Source organism: Columba livia, chromosome 4 (assembly GCF_036013475.1).
Source record: "Columba livia isolate bColLiv1 breed racing homer chromosome 4, bColLiv1.pat.W.v2, whole genome shotgun sequence".
NCBI classification, from domain to species: Eukaryota; Metazoa; Chordata; class Aves; order Columbiformes; family Columbidae; genus Columba; species Columba livia.
In genome coordinates, this window is record NC_088605.1 from 73865936 (window position 1) to 73885115 (window position 19180).

Consider the following 19180-nt stretch of genomic DNA (forward strand, 5'->3'; position numbering starts at 1 on the left):
GGCAAAGGGTTAAAAACTTTGTTTCTTCGCTTTTTGTCGTGGTCTCTGTTTTATTATCAGGAAAAGAAAGTGGGTATGGAGAAGCTGATGGATACCTGTGTATTCAGATGGTAACGTTGCTATATATAAAGCAATGGAAATTAAATGCTTGTTGTCTTTATAAAAAGATACTGTCTGATCCAGGCGTTTGTGGGCGACACCAGTAAAGAATGACGTTTAACTGCCTTCCACGTGAACGTGACCATTTCTGACGCTGTTCTTCTGTGGAAGCTCCATGTGTGTACATACAAAATTAACATCCTCATCATGGTAGATGCAATTTGTGCCTTATTCAGTCACTCGTGTTTTTGCTAATTAATCATCTGCTATTGGAACAGTATCTTTTTTCTTTAATTAGCCGCTGGTACATGTTAGTTAGAAATCTGCCCGCAGAGCTCTTGCAGTGCTGCAGTGTGCCATGTTTTTCTCTGAACCAGTGGGTATCATTTGGTAGTTTTTGTTTGCTTGCTTGTCTGTTTTGCTTTATCTTTATAAATGTAAAAAACTCCTTCCAGTATACATGCGTATGTGGTAGTTACCTCAATGTAATAGTAGCTAATCATACATGCTTCTCCAGCCAGACTGATTGGAGACAAGTCACAGATTTACTTCTCAATACAGGATCATTAGGACTAGCTGGCCTTTGGGCTTGTGGGTTTTTTGTGTTGTTTTCTGGGCTTATTTTTGGTTTGTTGTGTGTTTTTGTGGTGGTGGTTGTTGTTTTTCCCTTTGGAGAACCGCTGAGTTGTCACTCACCTCCCTTTTTCTCACAATGATTATTCTTTTCTGTGTTTTATGAATCGTTCATAGCTCGAGTACGTAGCTGTCTTGCTTTTGAGGAATTAGGACCTTCTATGGGTGTATCTGGCAGGTTCACAAAGCACATACCCTCCTCATTTTTGTGAGCATTGTAGTGTATGCTTAACCACAGTAGCTGTGAAGAGCAAGATGAGGTTTTGGTCTTTAACAGCCTCTTACCATAGAAGTACCGTTTGAAACCAACTAATTTAAAGCAGTCTAGGAGTTCTTGTTGATCGAGAAGATTGTCACAGATCTACAGCAGGGCTTTCCAGAGCTGAGGGCTCTATTTTAACTTCATGGTTGGCTGTAGGTGTTATTGCTTGAGGAGAATTCTGGTGGCATCAGGGATGTTGTAAACTGTCACCTCATCCCCTTTTCATCCCGCATTTAAGGCTGAGAGCACTTGGGCTTCGTTGTATTGCAAAGACCCACATTCACTAGTTCCCAGCAGAATATATCAGTGAGTGGACTGCAAAACCAAAAAAACACTGAGCCCAAAACCCCGCGATCTGTGGAAAATAACTATCAGCTCTGTTACTTCTGGTAGTGCAAGCAAAGAGCTGTTGCCTTGGACTTTAAATGATGTTTGCCATTTGTGGGCTGTTTCCAAAGCATGCAGATCGTGAACTGTGAGGAAAATTGGAGCCAACAGATGTATTGATCAGGGTATCAGATGTATCGTTAGGGTTCCATGGCTCCCCATGTGGCAGAGCTCCCAGCAGGACACTCTGCAGGGGACACAAGTGTCCCCAGCCATGCGGCCCCATCCTTCCCCTCCTCATACCACCTATTTATCCATTTATTTCCAGCATTATATCAATGTCCTGTAGTGCTACTAGAGCAATTTAAGCTCCATTCCTTTTTTCTCCGGTATTCCCATGCCTTTTGGGGTACCTGTTAATATGGCCTAAATCCTCCTCTCAATTTTTATAAGCACGAATTAGTTGTTCTTGCATGCATGAATAGTGTAGCCTGCAGAATACGTGCACATTAATGGTATCTTTAATCTGTGTACGACTGAAACCACAAATTAAGAGGCAGTTGAAAACTCATGCTAATGCTGTTTTGCAGCAGAGATGTCTTTTGAAATGCATCATTATCAGTAACAGAGACTTTACTGTAAAACTGATCAGATATTTATTGTGTTTTTTTCCCCGCTCAGCTGTCCCGTTTCCTCCAAGTCACCGGCTCACAGCTAAGGAAGTGTTCGATAATGATGGGAAACCCCGTGTGGATATCTTAAAGGCGCACCTTATGAAAGAAGGAAGACTGGAAGAGAGCGTTGCTTTGAGAATAATAACAGAGGGAGCTTCAATTCTCCGCCAGGAAAAGAATTTGCTGGACATAGATGCACCAGTCACAGGTCAGTATGGAGTTACCGTGGTGGGGAGGGGGTGGTTGCTGGTTTGGCACGTGATAAGTAATGCAGTAGTGTATGTGGCTTCCTAAGGAGCTGAAAGGTAGCTCAGAAATAATTTCTTCTGTCCAATACTCGATTCTCTTTCTGCTACCACTGGGATAATGGAGACCATCAAGCAGCTTGTGAATTAGAGGAAAGGATCACATCTACTAAGCGCTTTCTGTTTCTGAGGCAGAGAACGCTTTTCGTCTTTAGGAGAAGATTAGAAGACCTTCCTTAAATTTGATAAGTCATCTGGCCTTTTGCACCAAATATTAATTACATAATTTTATAGATGTCGTTTACCATAGTAGCACCGTCCAGATGTACGGGCAGCGTTGGTCTCTGAAGTTACAATGGTGTCGGGGTGAATGGAAATCTTAATTAAATGCTAAGGAAAATAATGAGTGCAGCAAAAAGGGAAGAAAAATCAAATCAGAAGAACCCTGGTTTGTGTTGCCTGGGGGATTAATGAATTGTGCTGGTTGCAGAACTCATCCTGCCCTTGACTATCAAACACTACCACCCACTCATTAATCCTCAGGAAATGCCTTTTACTTTGAATTTCCTTCTCTAATTGTCTCCTACCTCCGACTGCATTCTGAACGTATGAATGCATTTGCTTGCTCTAATGTGCCTCCACCCCTGTTTTGTTGTTGTTATCGGATATGAATGCATTTTTGGCAAGAAATGGATCTGTGGCACAGAAAGTTAGCTGTGGGGCAGAAAATAACTAATTCCAGCCAGCTTAAACTATGAAACCAAGCTATAAAACACGGTTTAAGAAGGCAGGTCCTTTTGTCACTTTTGTTTCTGGAGAGCCCTGACAAAAGGAAAAGAAGCAGGTTCATGTGCTGCAGAAGCAGCGTTAACCAGTCCCTATTATCAGCACTGCCAGCGTTCATCAAAACTACTTAGAAGTAGCAAAACCTTCATTTTCAGGCAACTTTCTCTGGACCGGAATGATGCACAAGTTACTAAAGCTTGTAATTTGAGCAACGACATTCAAATAGGAGCTTGTAGCTTGACTTGGAGAGGTGAAGTGTGTCATCTTTTATGTAATAATTATCTTACCATGCTGTCGGGCAATTCTGATGGAAAAGATGTCAATCACGTTGTAGCTTATGCATGATTAAAGGAAATAGGATGAGTTAAAGGATCCCCCAAGCAGACTGAGAATGAAGTTCTACAGACATTTTCTTTGACTTCTGGATAAATGAAAGAGGTCGTAGAGATGCAATAGCATTGTCCATAACTGCGTGCCAGACATGCAGAAATTCTACATTTTGTGGATTTATTTCTTTTAAGACTTTTTCTAAAATCCATTAAGAGATGTAGACTGTAGGAGGACAGGTCTGGTGTGTTGTGTCCCAGCTGATTTCCATAAGTCCATGTTCAATGTTCTCTCTCTCCCTCTTTTTAATTTTTCTCTTTAAAAATAATTTCCTAAGTGCTTTTGAAGGTAGTGGAATTGTTCTGAATTATATTTTGGAGATTAATCTCCTGAAGGTTACTCCATTGTAGAACACTGGTATAATTTAAGTCTTTGATTCTTTTTTCAGCTCAGCCCACATCTCGCTTTGTTCCTGCCTTTGAAATGTTTCTCACGCGGTGATTGCGATAGCGCAGCATTCGTCAGGGTGGCCGGGAGCTCCTCTCTTTTAAGCTGGCGTAGGAAAGCTGGGCTCCTGATGCTTGTTAGCGGGGTAGCTGAGAAGTGCTAATGTTCCCTATGAACAAACATGAAAGCCGGAGTTGTGAAAGCAATCATCAAAAGAAGGAAGAAAACGATGAGGGGGAGGTTGGGAAAGCTGTTGTGGGCCTGCCAGTTTTCTTTGTACGAGTAGAGTGGCAGCAGGTGAGTGGATAAAGAGAACATCAATTGACGATGTGGTGGAAGTTCAAAGTGTACAGGCAACCAAGAAGTAACTGTGGAGTAGAGGGAAGCTTGTTTTCAAACATATGGAAGATAAAACCACAAAACTATGGGTAGAGTGGAGAAGAAAATCAGTTTTAGATTTCAGAAATGGCGAGCAGTCTTGTTGAAGAGTGACAATCGGAAATCATTAATATGGCATTCTTTGTGGGAGATGCCTTCATCTTTTAGAGATGTGTCCTTGTAGCTGGTTAATGAGATGTCGATCAGCTAAAAGAAGAGGGAGAGAAAAGTGTAAGGGTTGAAAAGGGCTGTGGATTAGTGCAGTGATACACTTGATAAATGTTAAAGAACATGAAAAGTGTTTTTTCTTAAAACCTTATCCCTCAGTTTGAAATTTCTCTTTGGTTTATTTTAAGGGGTGAGATAATTGTCCTCAGGAAAAAAAAAAATAGAGCTGTTTATAAGCAAAGTCATGTGAAATAGAGTGAGTACGTATAAGACCTGGATTCGTGGGAGAAGATGATTTGTACAATGTGGGGAGGCATGCAAACAGTATTAATGTGGAATGCACAATCCGTTATTTTGCATTGATGTTAAAAACTTTGTGTCTGTGGTCAGCTGGGAGCACCAATGTGATTGTCTTCTTGAGTTAATACATTCTGTTTCCAAATCTGGCGAAGTTATAAGCCTTTTGAAATGTTGCTGGTGAAGTCATTTGTGACCTTCGCTGAAATTATCATCATTTGCTACATACATACGTACGTGTACGCATAGTTTGCTATAGTTCTGGCTTACAACCAAGGTGAACTATTCCTGCATGGTGCTGCTGTTCACTGGATATTAGTCTGAGGAGAGACAGAACTAAGAAGAGACTCCAAATCCTCTGCTATCGGGACTCCTCTTCCATCTGGGAAGCGTTGAGGCAACTTTGTCTTGACTCATGAATGTCAGTTGGGAAGGATGGAGAGAACTGGGTCAAAAAAACTTGAAGGCTGAAAGTAGGGATGAAAAGAGGTGATGGGGCTGCTCAACAGATGAGGAGGATGTTGTGTCTGGCTGCTTGACTCGAAGACAAGAATATGTGATTGAGGAGAAGAGCTTGGGAGATAAGGCAATGGCCAAGAGGCTCATGATCGTACCAACCTTCACCCAGCAGGGAATGGGCAGAGTGAGGGGACAAGGATGCTGCCACCTTCCTGGGTGGATTGTGCCTGAATTCTTAGTCTGTACCCTCTCACTTTGGAGGCACGTGGTCTTCAGCTTAAGCTTAGGGGTTTAATGAGGTCAATCTACCACTAGACTACAGCTGCTCGGTGTTTAGAGGAAATATGTCTCTATGGCAGCCTTAGAATTTCCAGTCCTGTTTTATGTTCATAACAGGATAAAAACACATGGAGAAATTGGCTCATTTTTAATTGTGTGGGGGTTTTTTTTCTGGAAGGCTAAGGAAGTATCTCTCTGAACCTTCCTGATGGCAATATTTACTGAAGTTATGCTCCAAAGAACAGTTGGGAAAGCCACATTTTGAAAGGCCTGGGTTACTTTACGTGGCCTTATTTTATAGGTTCATTACTATACAGAGTGGTTCTGGGCAAGCAGCGTACATTACTCTTTGCATGATGACTAATTACCTGCTTGTTTTTATGGGCCCTCACTTCCAGATCTAAAATCTGCTGCTGTTAAGTACTGAACACTATTAACTGCGTGCGTGAGTATACATGTATACATCTGTATATGACAGAATCACCTATAAAATAAGCCTTTGATGGCAATGTTGACTTGCTTGGCCCCTTGTCTGTAAAATGGACCCTTTAGCTCACCTGTGATTTGAAGACGGTAACTCACACGTCTTTTGAAGTGATGAGGTGTTGGTGTAGTGAGGGGTGCTGGGAGTACGTGAGCAAGCTGAACATACTGTCTTTAGAGTAAGGTTTGTAGAAGTTCTGTAGTTAAAGCATATTTCACACAAGTGACGTGAACACAACTGGAAAGTTGCTGACTGCATGAATACGGTTCATTCTGTCCAGAAAGTGACTATATAATAAAGGAATTTGTAGCATAATGCATATGCAAGAGAGGTAGTATGTGAAACCTTAGTTCTGTCATAACGTAAATATGGAGTTATTTTTTTGCCAACATTTATGGTGTTCACTTTAACAACTGCGTGTATGATTTATTGACATAAATGGGCCCCAGTTCACTGTTTTTTTCAAAGCAACCAAACCCGCACTTTTGGAACACCATAAACTGTTGTTTTCCAACATCTGCAAAAATTACCAGATACAGGAGGGCCTGGGATTAAAATACAAGGACTCATAGGTCATGTTGCAGAATTTGATTTCAGTAGCAAAGCAGCTGATGACAACAGCCAGTTCCAGCTTTGCAGCTAGATCTAGTTTGAAGTTAGCCCTGTCTTGAGCAGAGCAGGTGGCACTAGATGACCTTCCCACCTTAACTCTTCTGTGATTTTAATTTATACCTCCTTAAATGACATAGTTAACTGCAGTGTAGACTAGAACTGTAAGTGGTGTGTTTATCTATCATTGTGTGTCTTTGCTTAATTACAGTGTAGACTAGAACTATAAGTGGTGTGTTTGTCTAATATCTATCATTGTGTCTCTTCACTTTTGCCTTTTGGGTTATGTTTCTTGAGGATATTGTTAGATTGACAGATAATGCATGAAAAGAGCATGTTATCTCTTGCACATATGACTGCACAGGTGAATAAGCTGGTAAGAGTTGTGTGTTTAAGGTAAGTAGTCTTTTTTTTCCCCCTGTTTTAAAAGTAATTAATGTGCCATGTTTCTTCTTGTAACATATGACAGCTCTCATCTTGTGTTCCCAGTGTGCACTACTTTTGGTTAGTCTCTTGTCAACAAGAGCTTCCTCTGGTAAACTAAGAGCACAAAGACCTAAGTAATATGCATCTTTGGAAATCTGTGCTTTTTCGCATATAGTACTTATATGTAGCACATGAACAATGCCCAGGCAGCTGCCTGCATACGGGTGTTCTCAATTCTGTTTGCACAGGTGCCCCCGCCAGCAGTGGCAATGACAACAGTTTCTGGTGTGGTGACAATACCCAGGCCATGTGCAGACACAGGGGGCAGCACCTCATTTAGAAATAATGGAAAATAGGTTAAAAAAAGCATATACTCTTGTTCTAAACCTCCTCAGTGGAGCATGTGAAAGCCCCAACTCTGTGCTATCCTATATTCAAATGCCAAGTGTGTGCAGCTTGGTATATGAAGGTAGGTGAGCACCAGACAGAATAAAAGCTTATTGTTTTGATGTAGAAACTTTTATAAAACAAAGGAAAGTGTCTCAGTCTCTGTAGGTCTTGACCACATTGTTTTCCTCTGCTAGTCCTAGTTTCTGCATCTCCCACGTTTAAGCATGTCATAGATGCAAGGAAACCACTGTTACTTGCAAAACCTTCCTTGCTATTCCCTTTGCATCGCATAATGTCAGGTGGGGCGCGTGTGCATTTCCAATAGGTTTGTAACTACTAACCTGGGCATCTACTAACTACTACTAACCCGCTTGGGTGGAAGATTCCCTTGGCTTGGCTGAATGTCGCGGTGGTATGGAAATACAGCTGAAATACCTGAATTGCTTGCAGTGTCTGTGTTGAGCACGCTGAGAGTTCTTGCAATTTGAACTCTAAATTAGTGGGAGGGGAAGGTTGTAGACATCTGGGGACAGCCTGTGCGGGGATGATTGTGGTAACTCTGGTGACTTCTGGCAACCTTTTGGTGCATTATAGGTCCAGAAAAACTATATAGAGAAACCCCTCTCCTGCCAGCATTTGCATTTACGATCTTTGAGGCTTCTATATATTCCCTGGGTACATTAGTCCATGGGATGGCAGGGTCTTCTGGGCCTGAATGTACCCTCATGTTCCACATACATTTTTCCTTTGCACAGTTTCTCTCATTTGGTAGCATAAAATAATCTTAGTAGGTTGTTAGTGCTGTGCAAGTTAAAACTTTGCAGACATCAAGAATTTCTGGCTAAAGTGATCAATGCCAAGGCGAACTAATAAAAGTGCTTATGCCACATTGTAGTAAAAATGCAGTAATGCTTAAAATTGGATTGAACTCTAGCACATCTGTAAATTATCTGATGCGACTGGACAGTGACACTGGAACAGTTCTTTCTGATTATTACCTTTAAAGCAGTTTAAGATAGAATGGAAAATAAAATTGCTTATTAGGAGCCTGCAAGTACTGTAAGATCTATCCGTATTAGCATAGCATCAAACTTTATCTGAAATTAACCTTTCAGTAAAACCAATTTTAGTTAAAACTTCTCCATTTCACACTTAAGTAGTTTAATTTATACTCTAAACCTAATGTACCATGATTGCTGTTGAGGAAATTATTGAATTTCATAACTAAAATATTTACTTACGTGTTGTGGAAAAAGCATTTACATGATCAAATTGTAAAACTTGATCCTGAGTGGCTGGTGTTGTCCAGCTCCCAGGTCTACAAGCTTTAATGCTGGTTTCAAGTCTAGATGCCTGCAGCTTCTGAGACTAAGTGTTAAATGGAAGGATTATTATTTTCCTTCTTTGCCCTAATGCATTCATTAAAGTTATCTTTAAAAAGCATCTTTAATATTGTTTGTGGTACTGAGAGTCAGTAAGTGATGGGATGTGCCCTCCGAACAGGGCGCTGGTCACAGGATGACACTTGTTTCCTCTATCTCAGCCAAGCTTAGACGAGAAATCTTTCATTTGTGAGTAACTTCTTTAGCTGCTTTAACTCTGTTGTTAGTCATTCTGAAAACATGCTGGTATTTTGTTCATTCTAGCATTAAAATTCATGAGTCCCGAATGTTCCTACATCATTTGTGTTTCTGCGTTATACTGGCATGTGGACCACTAACACCTGGGAACCGGACACATTGCAGCAAATTGTTCTTGCTCTTTGAATGCATTTCCTGCAGTTATTTTTCCTTCATCCCAGGAAAATTAACTTGGGCTGCAGTGAGGTAAATGGTAGTTTGAAATAAACTTTGAGTTGTTTCTTTCTTAAATATAAATTTGTGATCTTATTTGCCTAAATAATATGACATTGCAACAGAACAGGTTGAAACCGTGGAAGAGGAGGAAAGGGAACGTGTAACAGCACCAGCTACTCTTGCATCCCCTTGAAAACAAATGACAGTCCAATTTTTTTGCATACCTGTGTAAGGCAGATGTGTTCTCTGACTTTATAAATGGATTAGACTTTGAGGAAATATTCCCATAGTTTTAAAAAATGTGTTAGAAATACTCCTTTATCAATGTACACATGAGCAGTTTTCTGTGCAACAAATATTTCCCTTTTGAATATGTTATTAAAATACACAGAACCTGCATGTTCAACTCCTGTTGAAATTCATTTATGATATAAACATACTGTTGAACAGCAAAAGTGAACTTGATTGGATCCTTTAATTGGATTGCTGATTAAAACTGACGCTGCTCCAGCTATTTTGCATGCTTTATTGAGAACTCATAATACATCAAATCATTTGTGGCTTAAAAACTGAGACTTCTGAAAGAAGGTGAATAGGTAAAGCTGTATGTATTCAATTTTTTTGGTTTTGATCTGTTCCTTTCCTAAATGCTTCTGTTGCTTCCAGATATGGATTGAAATATGCCTGCCCGCATCCCTACTAGAACAAAGTGATTGCGTCTTGTTGATGCTTAATTGAGCTGCCTCAGACGTTACCATCTGACATTTTGGCAGAGCTGATGTTTTCTAGTAGCAGCTGCTTAAATCTGTCATTATTGCCAAGACAGTGGATACTACAGACCATATTCTTTACAACTGCTTCGCTTGTTCTCATAAATAATCCATCTATAGTTAACATACTTTGGTGCAAAAATAAGTCAAATAAGCCAAAGTGAAACTGTGGAGTCTGAGATGCCCTTGTTCTCCAAGCTAGAGGGAGCTGGGGCTCTTGAGCTTGGAGAAGAGGAGACTGAGGGGTGACCTCATTAATGTTTATGAATATATAAAGGGTGAGTGTCAGGAGGATGGAGCCAGGCTCTTCTCAGTGACAGACAGTGATAGGACAAGGGGTAATGGGTGCAAACTGGAACACAGGAGGTTCCACTTAAATTTGAGAAGAAACTTCTTCCCAGTGAGGGTGCCAGAGCCTGGAACAGGCTGCCCAGGGGGGTTGTGGAGTCTCCTTCTCTGCAGACATTCCAACCTGCCTGGACACCTTCCTGTGTAACCTCATCTGGGTGTTCCTGCTCCATGGGGGGATTGCACTGGATGAGCTTTCCGGGGCCCTTCCGATCCCTGACATTCTGGGATTCCGTGATATGAAGCTTAATCTGATGCTGTGGAATGGAGGATCAAGTATGTATTGGGCTTCAAGTCATCACAGAAATTGCATTCTTTAAAAAAAAAAAAAAAAAAAGAGAGAGAGAAAAATATGAGAACAACTGCTTGCAAACTCCCTGTGTGTTTAGGACTTTGTTCATACCAGCTTTTATTTAACACATCAGTGCTTCTTCATTATGTAAATACTGCCGGCACAGTACAGCATGTTAGCGTTCCTTCCAGGGCTACGCCAGGAAGACACAGTACATCCTAGCAGTGGTGTTTATTGGAGCTTCCCTAAGATTTTTCTGAAACTTGCACGTCTGGTTTTTTATTTGCTTTGCAATTATGTAGGCAGTGGCACAACTTAAGCTGGAACTGGGTAGTCCCGAGTCTTTGACGCTTGGCTTCTCTTTTTGAAAATAACTGTGATGTTTGCACTGTGTAATCCTCATTAGAAAGAAAGAGATCCTTTGTTCTTGCCTTTCGTGTTCTCTTAGCTTTGAGTTATTCCTCCTTTTGAGTTATTCCTCAGGTTAATTTAACTCAGGTCGTAGTTTGTGTTGGCAAAGGGTGTGGGAAGGCGGTGGGATTGCTGTCAAATCGCGGCCACCCACGCTCCTTCCTCCCCATTTTGGGATGGAGGAGACAGAGGGAAAATCCAGTATATTTCCCTTTGTGTCACATTATCATTGCCACTTGGAGGTACCACTGTATCCATCTCAGTTGGGAATCGTTGTGCAGATGCGCGTCCCTGTTGTTTAAAGTCCGATTGTGCTTCTGGAGCTCAAACCAGCCACCTCTTGCCTTCATCTGTGATTTGCAGCCGGGTGTCTTAACCTCACACCAAAACCTGGGGATAACAGCGGGTTTGTTCTTAGGAGATATTATAAACATTACTTACCATCACTTAAGAAGCGCATAACTCAGCACATGTTAGTTGGAAATGATGCTTATAAAAGGATGTTATTCTGGGGTGGGTAATTTTGCTACTTCTTCCTGCCTTTAGATGCGTTTTTCTTTAGTATTTCAATTATTCTAAAAAAATACTACCGGAGCTGACACAGACAACTTTCTCTACTTGGTTTTCTGCAGTTTAGCTAGATAAAACATTTATAAAATAATTTCCAAATGCATATAATATACTCTGTGAAGATTTTGCCTTTTTAAAATGAAAGAAAATCTGCTATAGTTCAACACATTTTAATTAATTTTTTTTAAAAAATCTCTTATTTTTACATTGCCTTTATAAAATCCATACTCTCTAAATAAATATGCTAATTAGGAAGATCAATTGTGCTGAACAGGAGCATGTTTTCAATCTGCAGTTGATTTTGGGAAGTCTTGGGAAGTGTCACAGGTGTTTGTGCTGGTGGGGTCTGTGGTGGTTTGTGCTGGTGGTGTGTCAAGCCAGAACATTTTCTGCTGACCCAGGGGTCATTATGTGCCTTTTTTTAGGGGATCAAATCATTAAACAGCGAGTTTCAAATGGTTCCTTGGTGCTGTCTCCAGAATGACTGTGTTGGCTTCTGCTTCTCTCTTCTCTTGGATTAGAGCATCTAAGTCTAGTTGAAATTCATGTATTGATACCACCTGGGATGCTGGTTACTTCCTGAGGAAATATTCTCGGTAAGTGAGGAGGATCTTGCTCCTCATCCTCTGATGGAGATTCAACAAGAATTAAGTTTTCAAGAGGAATCGAAGTCCTGAGCCATTTTCTCATTCCTTTATTGCGTAAATAATCCTGTGAGCTCAGCAGTTGTGTTGAGCCTTGTGGATTGCTTGGTTTAAGTTGAGGTTGTTTTGGATCCAGCTACATCGTTGTCTTTAAAGCAAGCAACTCAAGGACACAAAGGCAATGGGTTAAGCTCCAATTTAAGAGCCTGTGGCTAGGAATCAAAACCTATCTTTAGGTGCTCAGCACATGGGAAGGCTTGCGGAGAATCCTTCTGACTCCATAGGTGTATGAGCATCATTGCTCTCAGGTGTCACTTCTGAAAGTTGCCATGTTAAATTTTGACAGTCATTCTTACTCCTTCTTCCTCCAAATCTACCTCTACAAGAAATTCTGCCGGAGTGGAAAACAAAACAAAGGGATTTCTTTGATCAAAATAGGTTGAACTCAGAAATAAAAATGAACTGCTTATGAGAGTTCACTGTGGGAGTTTATCCAGCCAGACTAAAAACATATATTTTTTTCTGAATAATCAAGGAGATAAAGTTGAGTGAACTGTGTTAGATTTATTATTTATTAACCTGGTGGCCACAGAAATGAGTCCTGTGACTTCAGCTTTTGATGAGGTGACAGTGCAAGAGCACCTCCATTTTCTTTCTGCTTGGCTTGCTTTCTGTCATGGGCAATAGTTGGAGTTGTCTAGAACAGTAAATTCCAAAAGCTAATGTTGCTGCTTTGTTCCGCTTCATTTCCTTGGGCTCTTCTCAGACTTAAGAGGGAAAAAGCCTCAGTGCAGATACACAATTAAAAGTAAAGAGAAGTTGACCTAAGAGCTGTTTGAGATCAGCCTACATACTCAAACCTAGGGTATGGTTTTTCCCCAAACAATCTCAAAAACTCCAGTTGAAGGGGTTAAAACTCCTTTGAGGAGAAACTCATCTTTAGATTCTGAACAAATAAGAAATTTATGTGACTAAACTGAATTATTAGAGGATATGACAGGTGATAGCTATTTCACCCGAATTTCGGTTGAAATGAGATTAGCGTGGTAAGCCAGCGTTGAGGTGAGACTATGTTGCTGTTTTAGGTACAACAAAGCCATCATTGTTAAGGATTTGAGGGTGGATTGCATGTTATACGTGTTATTTTAGTTACTGGTAGCAGCAGATTACAAACAGCTTTGTAGTCTACTGATGTTTCTAGAATTAGTTGGGATTTGGAGGTTTTTGATTTGTAGGTTTTGATTAAGGTATCTTCTTCTGGAGATAACTTGCTTATTATAGTGGGAAAAACGTAATTTCCAAAAACATAGAGAGGTTATTTATGACCACCTCTTAATACAGAGGGCTAGCATCCGATGTAGTTAAATCCTGTGTAATTCAGTAGTCGCTTTTTGGAAATCCGATGGCATTGCACCTAAACTTCATTGTAGTTTAGAGAAGAAGCCTTAAGGAGACATGTGGGGAAAGGAGGCCAAGCATGGTGCAGAATACTCCTATGGCTCCATGAATCCTTGTTGAGGGAACAAACGTATCCTCGGTAAGCTGATGATTTTAGCAACATGGAATGAATTTCAGATCATTGAGAGCCATTCTAGGTGTTAAAAAATGCCTCTGCTTCTTGCAGTATAGAGGCCTGAGGCTTCAGAATACGAAGACGGCATCAAATGCAAGATCTCCTAAAGGCATGAGCAGTTCAAAATGTAACTGGTTGAAGATGCCATCTGCTGGTATGGATTTGGTATGTCCGGCTGCTTCACGGCGTACCTGCCATCAAGGCCATATGTTCTTTAATGATAAAGAATAAAGAATGGCCATTCTGGTAAGGCCTGAACACAAAGGTTTCCAGCTATGGACACAGGCCAGAAGACTCCTACAAGCATGATAAAGAAGACAAGCATAAGCAAATACCACAAGTCAGCCTTTTATTTTGAGGTCTGATTTTTATTTTTCTAAATAAACATTTGGGAAAAAAATCAGGTTACCATACTTGGGTAAGCAGTGGAAAATAAACTAGGTTTGTGTTGGATTGAAATGATGAAGATCTGCCACCTTTGGTTGGTACAGGTATTTATGGCGGTGCAAGTTTTCACTGGCATAAGCAAAATACTGTGATTTTACATTAGTTGATCAAACCTCCTTCTGTGTGTGTTCTAAAACCTCAAGGGCTGTATTTTTTTTTTTTAATCTACAAGAATATCAGGAATATGCGCATTATCTTCCCTAGTTCTTCTGTAAAGCCTCTTTCTTTGAGAAGAGCTTTTAAGGTCTAACATTAATTGACTGGGTAAAGGTTAAAACTTTGTAGCAACAGCAGTTATTCACTATGCTATTGAAGCTGAATTACTCACTTAAGCTAGTTTAAACAAAATCAAAGCATTAGTCTGCCAAAAGACATCTATCTTCTCTTGCATTTGTAAGGGTTTTTTTTCCTCTTATTTCATCACACACTTCCCCAAGGCACCAGTGACTTATTCTCCAAAATAAAGCTTGGTTTTTTTCTTATTTTTTTTCCTTCAGCATAGGATTTCATTCAGTGATGAAGATAATGTTATTTTTGGTAAGTTCTTCCTACATTAAGCCCTTCCCTTAAAATCACAGAGTAATTTAGGTTGGCTGGTACCTTTGGAAGTCTCGTGGTCCTGACCCTTGTTCAAAGCAGGGCCAGATTCACATATAGATCAGGGCTTAATTGTGCCACTTATTTTATCAACGAATCCATCCTTTTTCTTCCAACTTGCACACATTCCTTCTTCCCTCTTAACGTGATGTTTCTGAACAGACATCCTACTGTTCCAGCTGTAGTCAGGGAGGGAGGTTCACTCCCCACAAAAGCCATCCTATTCTGCAAGCATCAAGACTATCCCTCTTAACGTCTGCCCTTATTTTATCAATTATCCACATTGTCTGTTGTGCTCCAGGAACCCCAGTGACTCATCTGAGCTCAGCCTGTTTCACACTAAGCCTCTGAAACACTTCTTTGGCTCTTCATAGAAGGAGGACCATATGCAGTTCCTTTACCCCTTTTGTTTTTTGCCCCTTGGTGACTTTATTCTTGAAAAATCTGACATTAGAAGAGTTGGTTGTTTGTTTTTTTTCTGAGTGCTGAATTATCTGTCTTCTCTCAAGCCCAAGTCCTTTCACATGTGTTTCCAGTGTTGACATCTCAGCTATCATCACTATTACTCAGCAGTGCACGTTGGGCTCTTCTCCCAAGTAGCAAGTGATGGGACAAGAGGAAATGGCCTCAAGTTGCGCCAGGAGAGGTTTAGATTGGATATTAAGAGAAAATTCTTCATGGAAAGGGTTGTCAGGCATTGGAACAGGCTGCCCAGGGCAGTGGTGGAGTCACCATCCCTGCAGGGGTTTAAAAGTTATTTAGATGAGGTTCTTAGGGACATGGTTTAGTGCTGGAGTTTGGTTGGGTTATGGTTGGACTTGATGATCCTGAGGGTCTCTTCCAACTGAAATGATTCTATGACTGCTGATTATTCCCCGTTGAGCTCAGTGAGGTGTACGGGGGACAACGTGGTGCTCAGCGTCTGGTTTGAGTGTCTTTAGCTGCTTCATCCGCACCCTCCTTGACCACCTCCCCTCCCTGCGTGCCTGTGGGCTCACAAAGCATTGCTCATGCAAGACTTCGAAGAAAGAGCCATAACAGAGACGATCCACCTGATGTGTCATTGTCCCAACTGAAACCTTGGCTCCATCGACAGAAAATAATTAACATATGGGGTTTTTTATGTCCTCAGGAGTACCCAGGCACAGAATGTGACTTGCGATAAAATCCACCTGGTGCCCTTTTGCCGTTCTGAGGTAGCCCAGATCTCTTCAGGCTTTTGGAAGTGAAGTGTTTGGTTCAACTCCTGTTGGTATTCTGGGATGGGGGGGTATAAGAAAGGATGTCCCGAAGTATCTGTCTGTAGAAAACGCGTGGGAAAAAGATATTTCAGTTAGAAGGGTATGTTTCTTGTTGCAATAAATGAATTTATGTTGTCGAGAATACAGATGCTAATGGTTAGAATGTTCTATTTGATGTCTGTTCTGCTGTGCTTTTAACTTTTTATTGTGAACTAGAAAACTTTTCCAGTAAATAAGTATTTAGAGGGTATATACTGTATGTGATCTCAAAGCACAATTGCTACAGATGATAAATGTTTTGTGTGGGTGCTGTATCAGTTGTGAGGCTCTGGTGTATTTGCATGCATACAGGGAATCGTGTAATTAACCCCATTAAACTGAATAACACACAGCCTCCCCATTGTTCCTCTTTATGGGTGTAATTAGATGCTGAAAGAACTATAGCAGGAAATAGGAACAGTTTCCTCCTGCCACCCCTCAAACAAGTTTTCAGTTCCAATTAAAATAAATTACATTTTCAACCAGAAGAGATTGCTCACATGATATCTATGTCATTTAGACACAGCCTGATGTAAAGGTAAATATTAGAAAGGAGAATAGTTTAGAAATCCTAACAAACAGGAATTCAAAAGCTGATTCTTTGGATTTCTTAGTTATGCTTCAATGGGAAGTTTCTACTAGAGGTTGAGTAACAGAGGGGGAAGCCTCCTCACAACAATATAGGTTCCAGAGATTTCTTTAGTTAAATCGTGTGATGTGCTTTGACACCTCAACTGAAAGGTAAAGTCTCATACTTTTATATATTATTTTTTAAAAAAACCCTTTATCTTCTAAGGCTACTTGAGGAAGAAGTAATACGTGGCACTTTCTGGCCAACACCTTTCTGTTTTGATCCATCAGATGTGTCCTTTCCTGCATTGCTATAGTAACGGGACTTGTAAAACGAACAGAGGAAAAGAAACCCCTTCATTAAGATGCAGTTAGGTGGAAGGAATAGGGTTTTTTATTACTGTTTTTGCTGCAACGTGATGTGTTTTGTGTCACAAATAAAACAGGGGTTTGTTTTTGGAAGTATAGATGGTGTGAACTGTGGGGGTGTCTTATATAGGGACAGGAGCTGGACTCAATGATCCTTGTGGGTCCCTTCCAACTCAGGACATTCTATGGTTCTATCATTTGATTGCATAAATATGCTTTTGAGGCCATTTGTGTAACACATCTTTGAGTTCAAATTCAGTAGTTGGCCCAGGAGAGGGAACTCAGTCCCCCAAAAAACAACACGCGATCTAGAGCCTGACAAGTGCGGGATTTCAAAGGTCGTGGTTGACTTAGTATCTTGATTTATGGTACAGAAAAGCAAGGAATTCTAGTGCAACCAATTGTTGGATAGAAGAAGCAGAGAGTTTGCAGTTGTGTGGTAAACTTTTAAGTGAAAGCATTGCTATGACAATTCAATTGGAAAATTAACTACACAGTATGGAAGATGGCTCGTACTCCTCCCACTTCTTCCCCATCCTTTCATCTACAAAAATACTGTAATTCCTGGCAATCTTCTTATTTTCTCTACAGTTTTCCAGTGTCCTTGATGATATTGGAAAAAGCACAAGTCTTAATTGCTTCCCTTTTTGAGATATATGGAGAGATTGCTCTTCATTTTTTATTTTCTTTTTAATATGTGCTGTTGCTTTTTTGGGTTTAAAGTTAAAATGCTGAGACAGTTTTGTAAAATTGCCTGTAATAGTAAATCCCGCTCATTACATAAAGGAATTTATAGCGTGTTCTTGTATTGTCACTACTGTAAGTTTGCCGGCCACGTAACTGCCGGTATCCTTTTCAGCCTGACGCAATCACTAAATTATTATAACAGCACCATTATATGTATTGCCAGTTGAAGAGAGCAAAACGAGTCCTGTGGAAGGTGTTCCCCCATCTAAACCTGGCAAAAATGCCACAATTAAATGTAAAAGCCAAGTAAACGCTTGGCTTTTTGCCGGTTTAGGATGCCGAAGCGGTTCATTTTGCTCAAGGGTGACCGAGACCAAGAGCCAAAGTGAAGGGAACAGCAGCATGATGAGCTGAGGCTGCTCCGGAGCCTCAGGCTGGAATTATATTTATTATTAGGGATGCTGAAGGTACTCTGTCAGTTCTAGGAAATAAAGCATCTTACTGAATGCTCAGGGAAGAGTAAACACCGGTACCTAGTAAAGTCAAGTCAAATGTATTACCTGGGCATGGTTAATATGCATAGCAAAAGTATGTACTACTTTCATTTTCTTATGGTATGATATTTAAATTATAGGAGAATTGCAACATTTCTTGAAAAGTGATTTGGTACAGTCCTTGTGTTGCTACCATATGGAAAATCTGCTTGTATTTTCGTGAGTATTTCAGAGGAATCCTAGACTTGATATTTGAGTCATCCTGTGTCAGATGAGCTGTGATGCTTTTGTCATCAAGAAATTTCTTCACTGTGATTTCTGCCGGGTAAATAGGCCTCAGTTATATGTGTGAAATTTGCTCAAAAGATGAAAAGGTTTTATTTGTTTTCATTGAAATAATTCTTGGTGGAACCAGGCTGAGGGTGGTCAACTATTCACTTCGGGCCTTTCAGAAGATCTGAAGTCAGTGCATGTATGGACACACAAGATACAAAGCTTAGACTTATTTTGAGTTGGGTTTTATAGCCTTGTTTGTATGTTGTATGTGTATCCTGGTGAAGCATCAGACGGTGTATACGTTTCACATAGATTTTAAGGTATCTGAGGTGTTTACAATAAATAAGCTGGCATTCTTCTTCAAAAATAGCAACATCGCTTGTGCCGGTGCTCAAATTATGGCTTGGTTTTCATTTACTTTTATATTAAACACTAGCTGATTATATCCTAGATGTATCTCTTGGTGAGGGGTGCCCGTGCTCCGTTTTGAATTCTATCCTTGCAAGTTTCATTTTGTTAAACTCCAAGGAATATCAGTTTAAAAGTAATTTCTGATGCCTTAGCGTCCATTTGCTGCTTTTTCAATCATAAATACCCTTTCTAAAGATGTTTTTGTCTTTGGTGATAAACAACCTTCTGCTTGCTCTTGGTTTTCTCCTCTTCATGCTATCCGTAAGGAAGCCAGCTAACCTGGTATGAGGAATGCCAACGTATATTTAATTTTGTATTTAGTTCTGATGGGAAGCTTTTAGCTGTGTTCCTCCTG

The 19180-nt window shown here is 40.4% G+C and overlaps 1 protein-coding gene across 6 annotated transcripts in view; it reads left to right on the plus strand.

Annotated features, from left to right (window-relative positions):
- The window catches only part of PPP3CA (protein phosphatase 3 catalytic subunit alpha), a 164529-nt gene that overhangs the window by 67041 nt on the left and 78308 nt on the right, over positions 1-19180 (plus strand). For all 6 annotated transcript variants that reach the window (XM_065062853.1, XM_065062850.1, XM_065062851.1 and 3 more), the window contains exon 2: positions 2003-2203. In XM_065062853.1, the coding sequence (XP_064918925.1) occupies positions 2003-2203 (201 nt within the window). The remainder of the gene's footprint in view (positions 1-2002; positions 2204-19180) is intronic.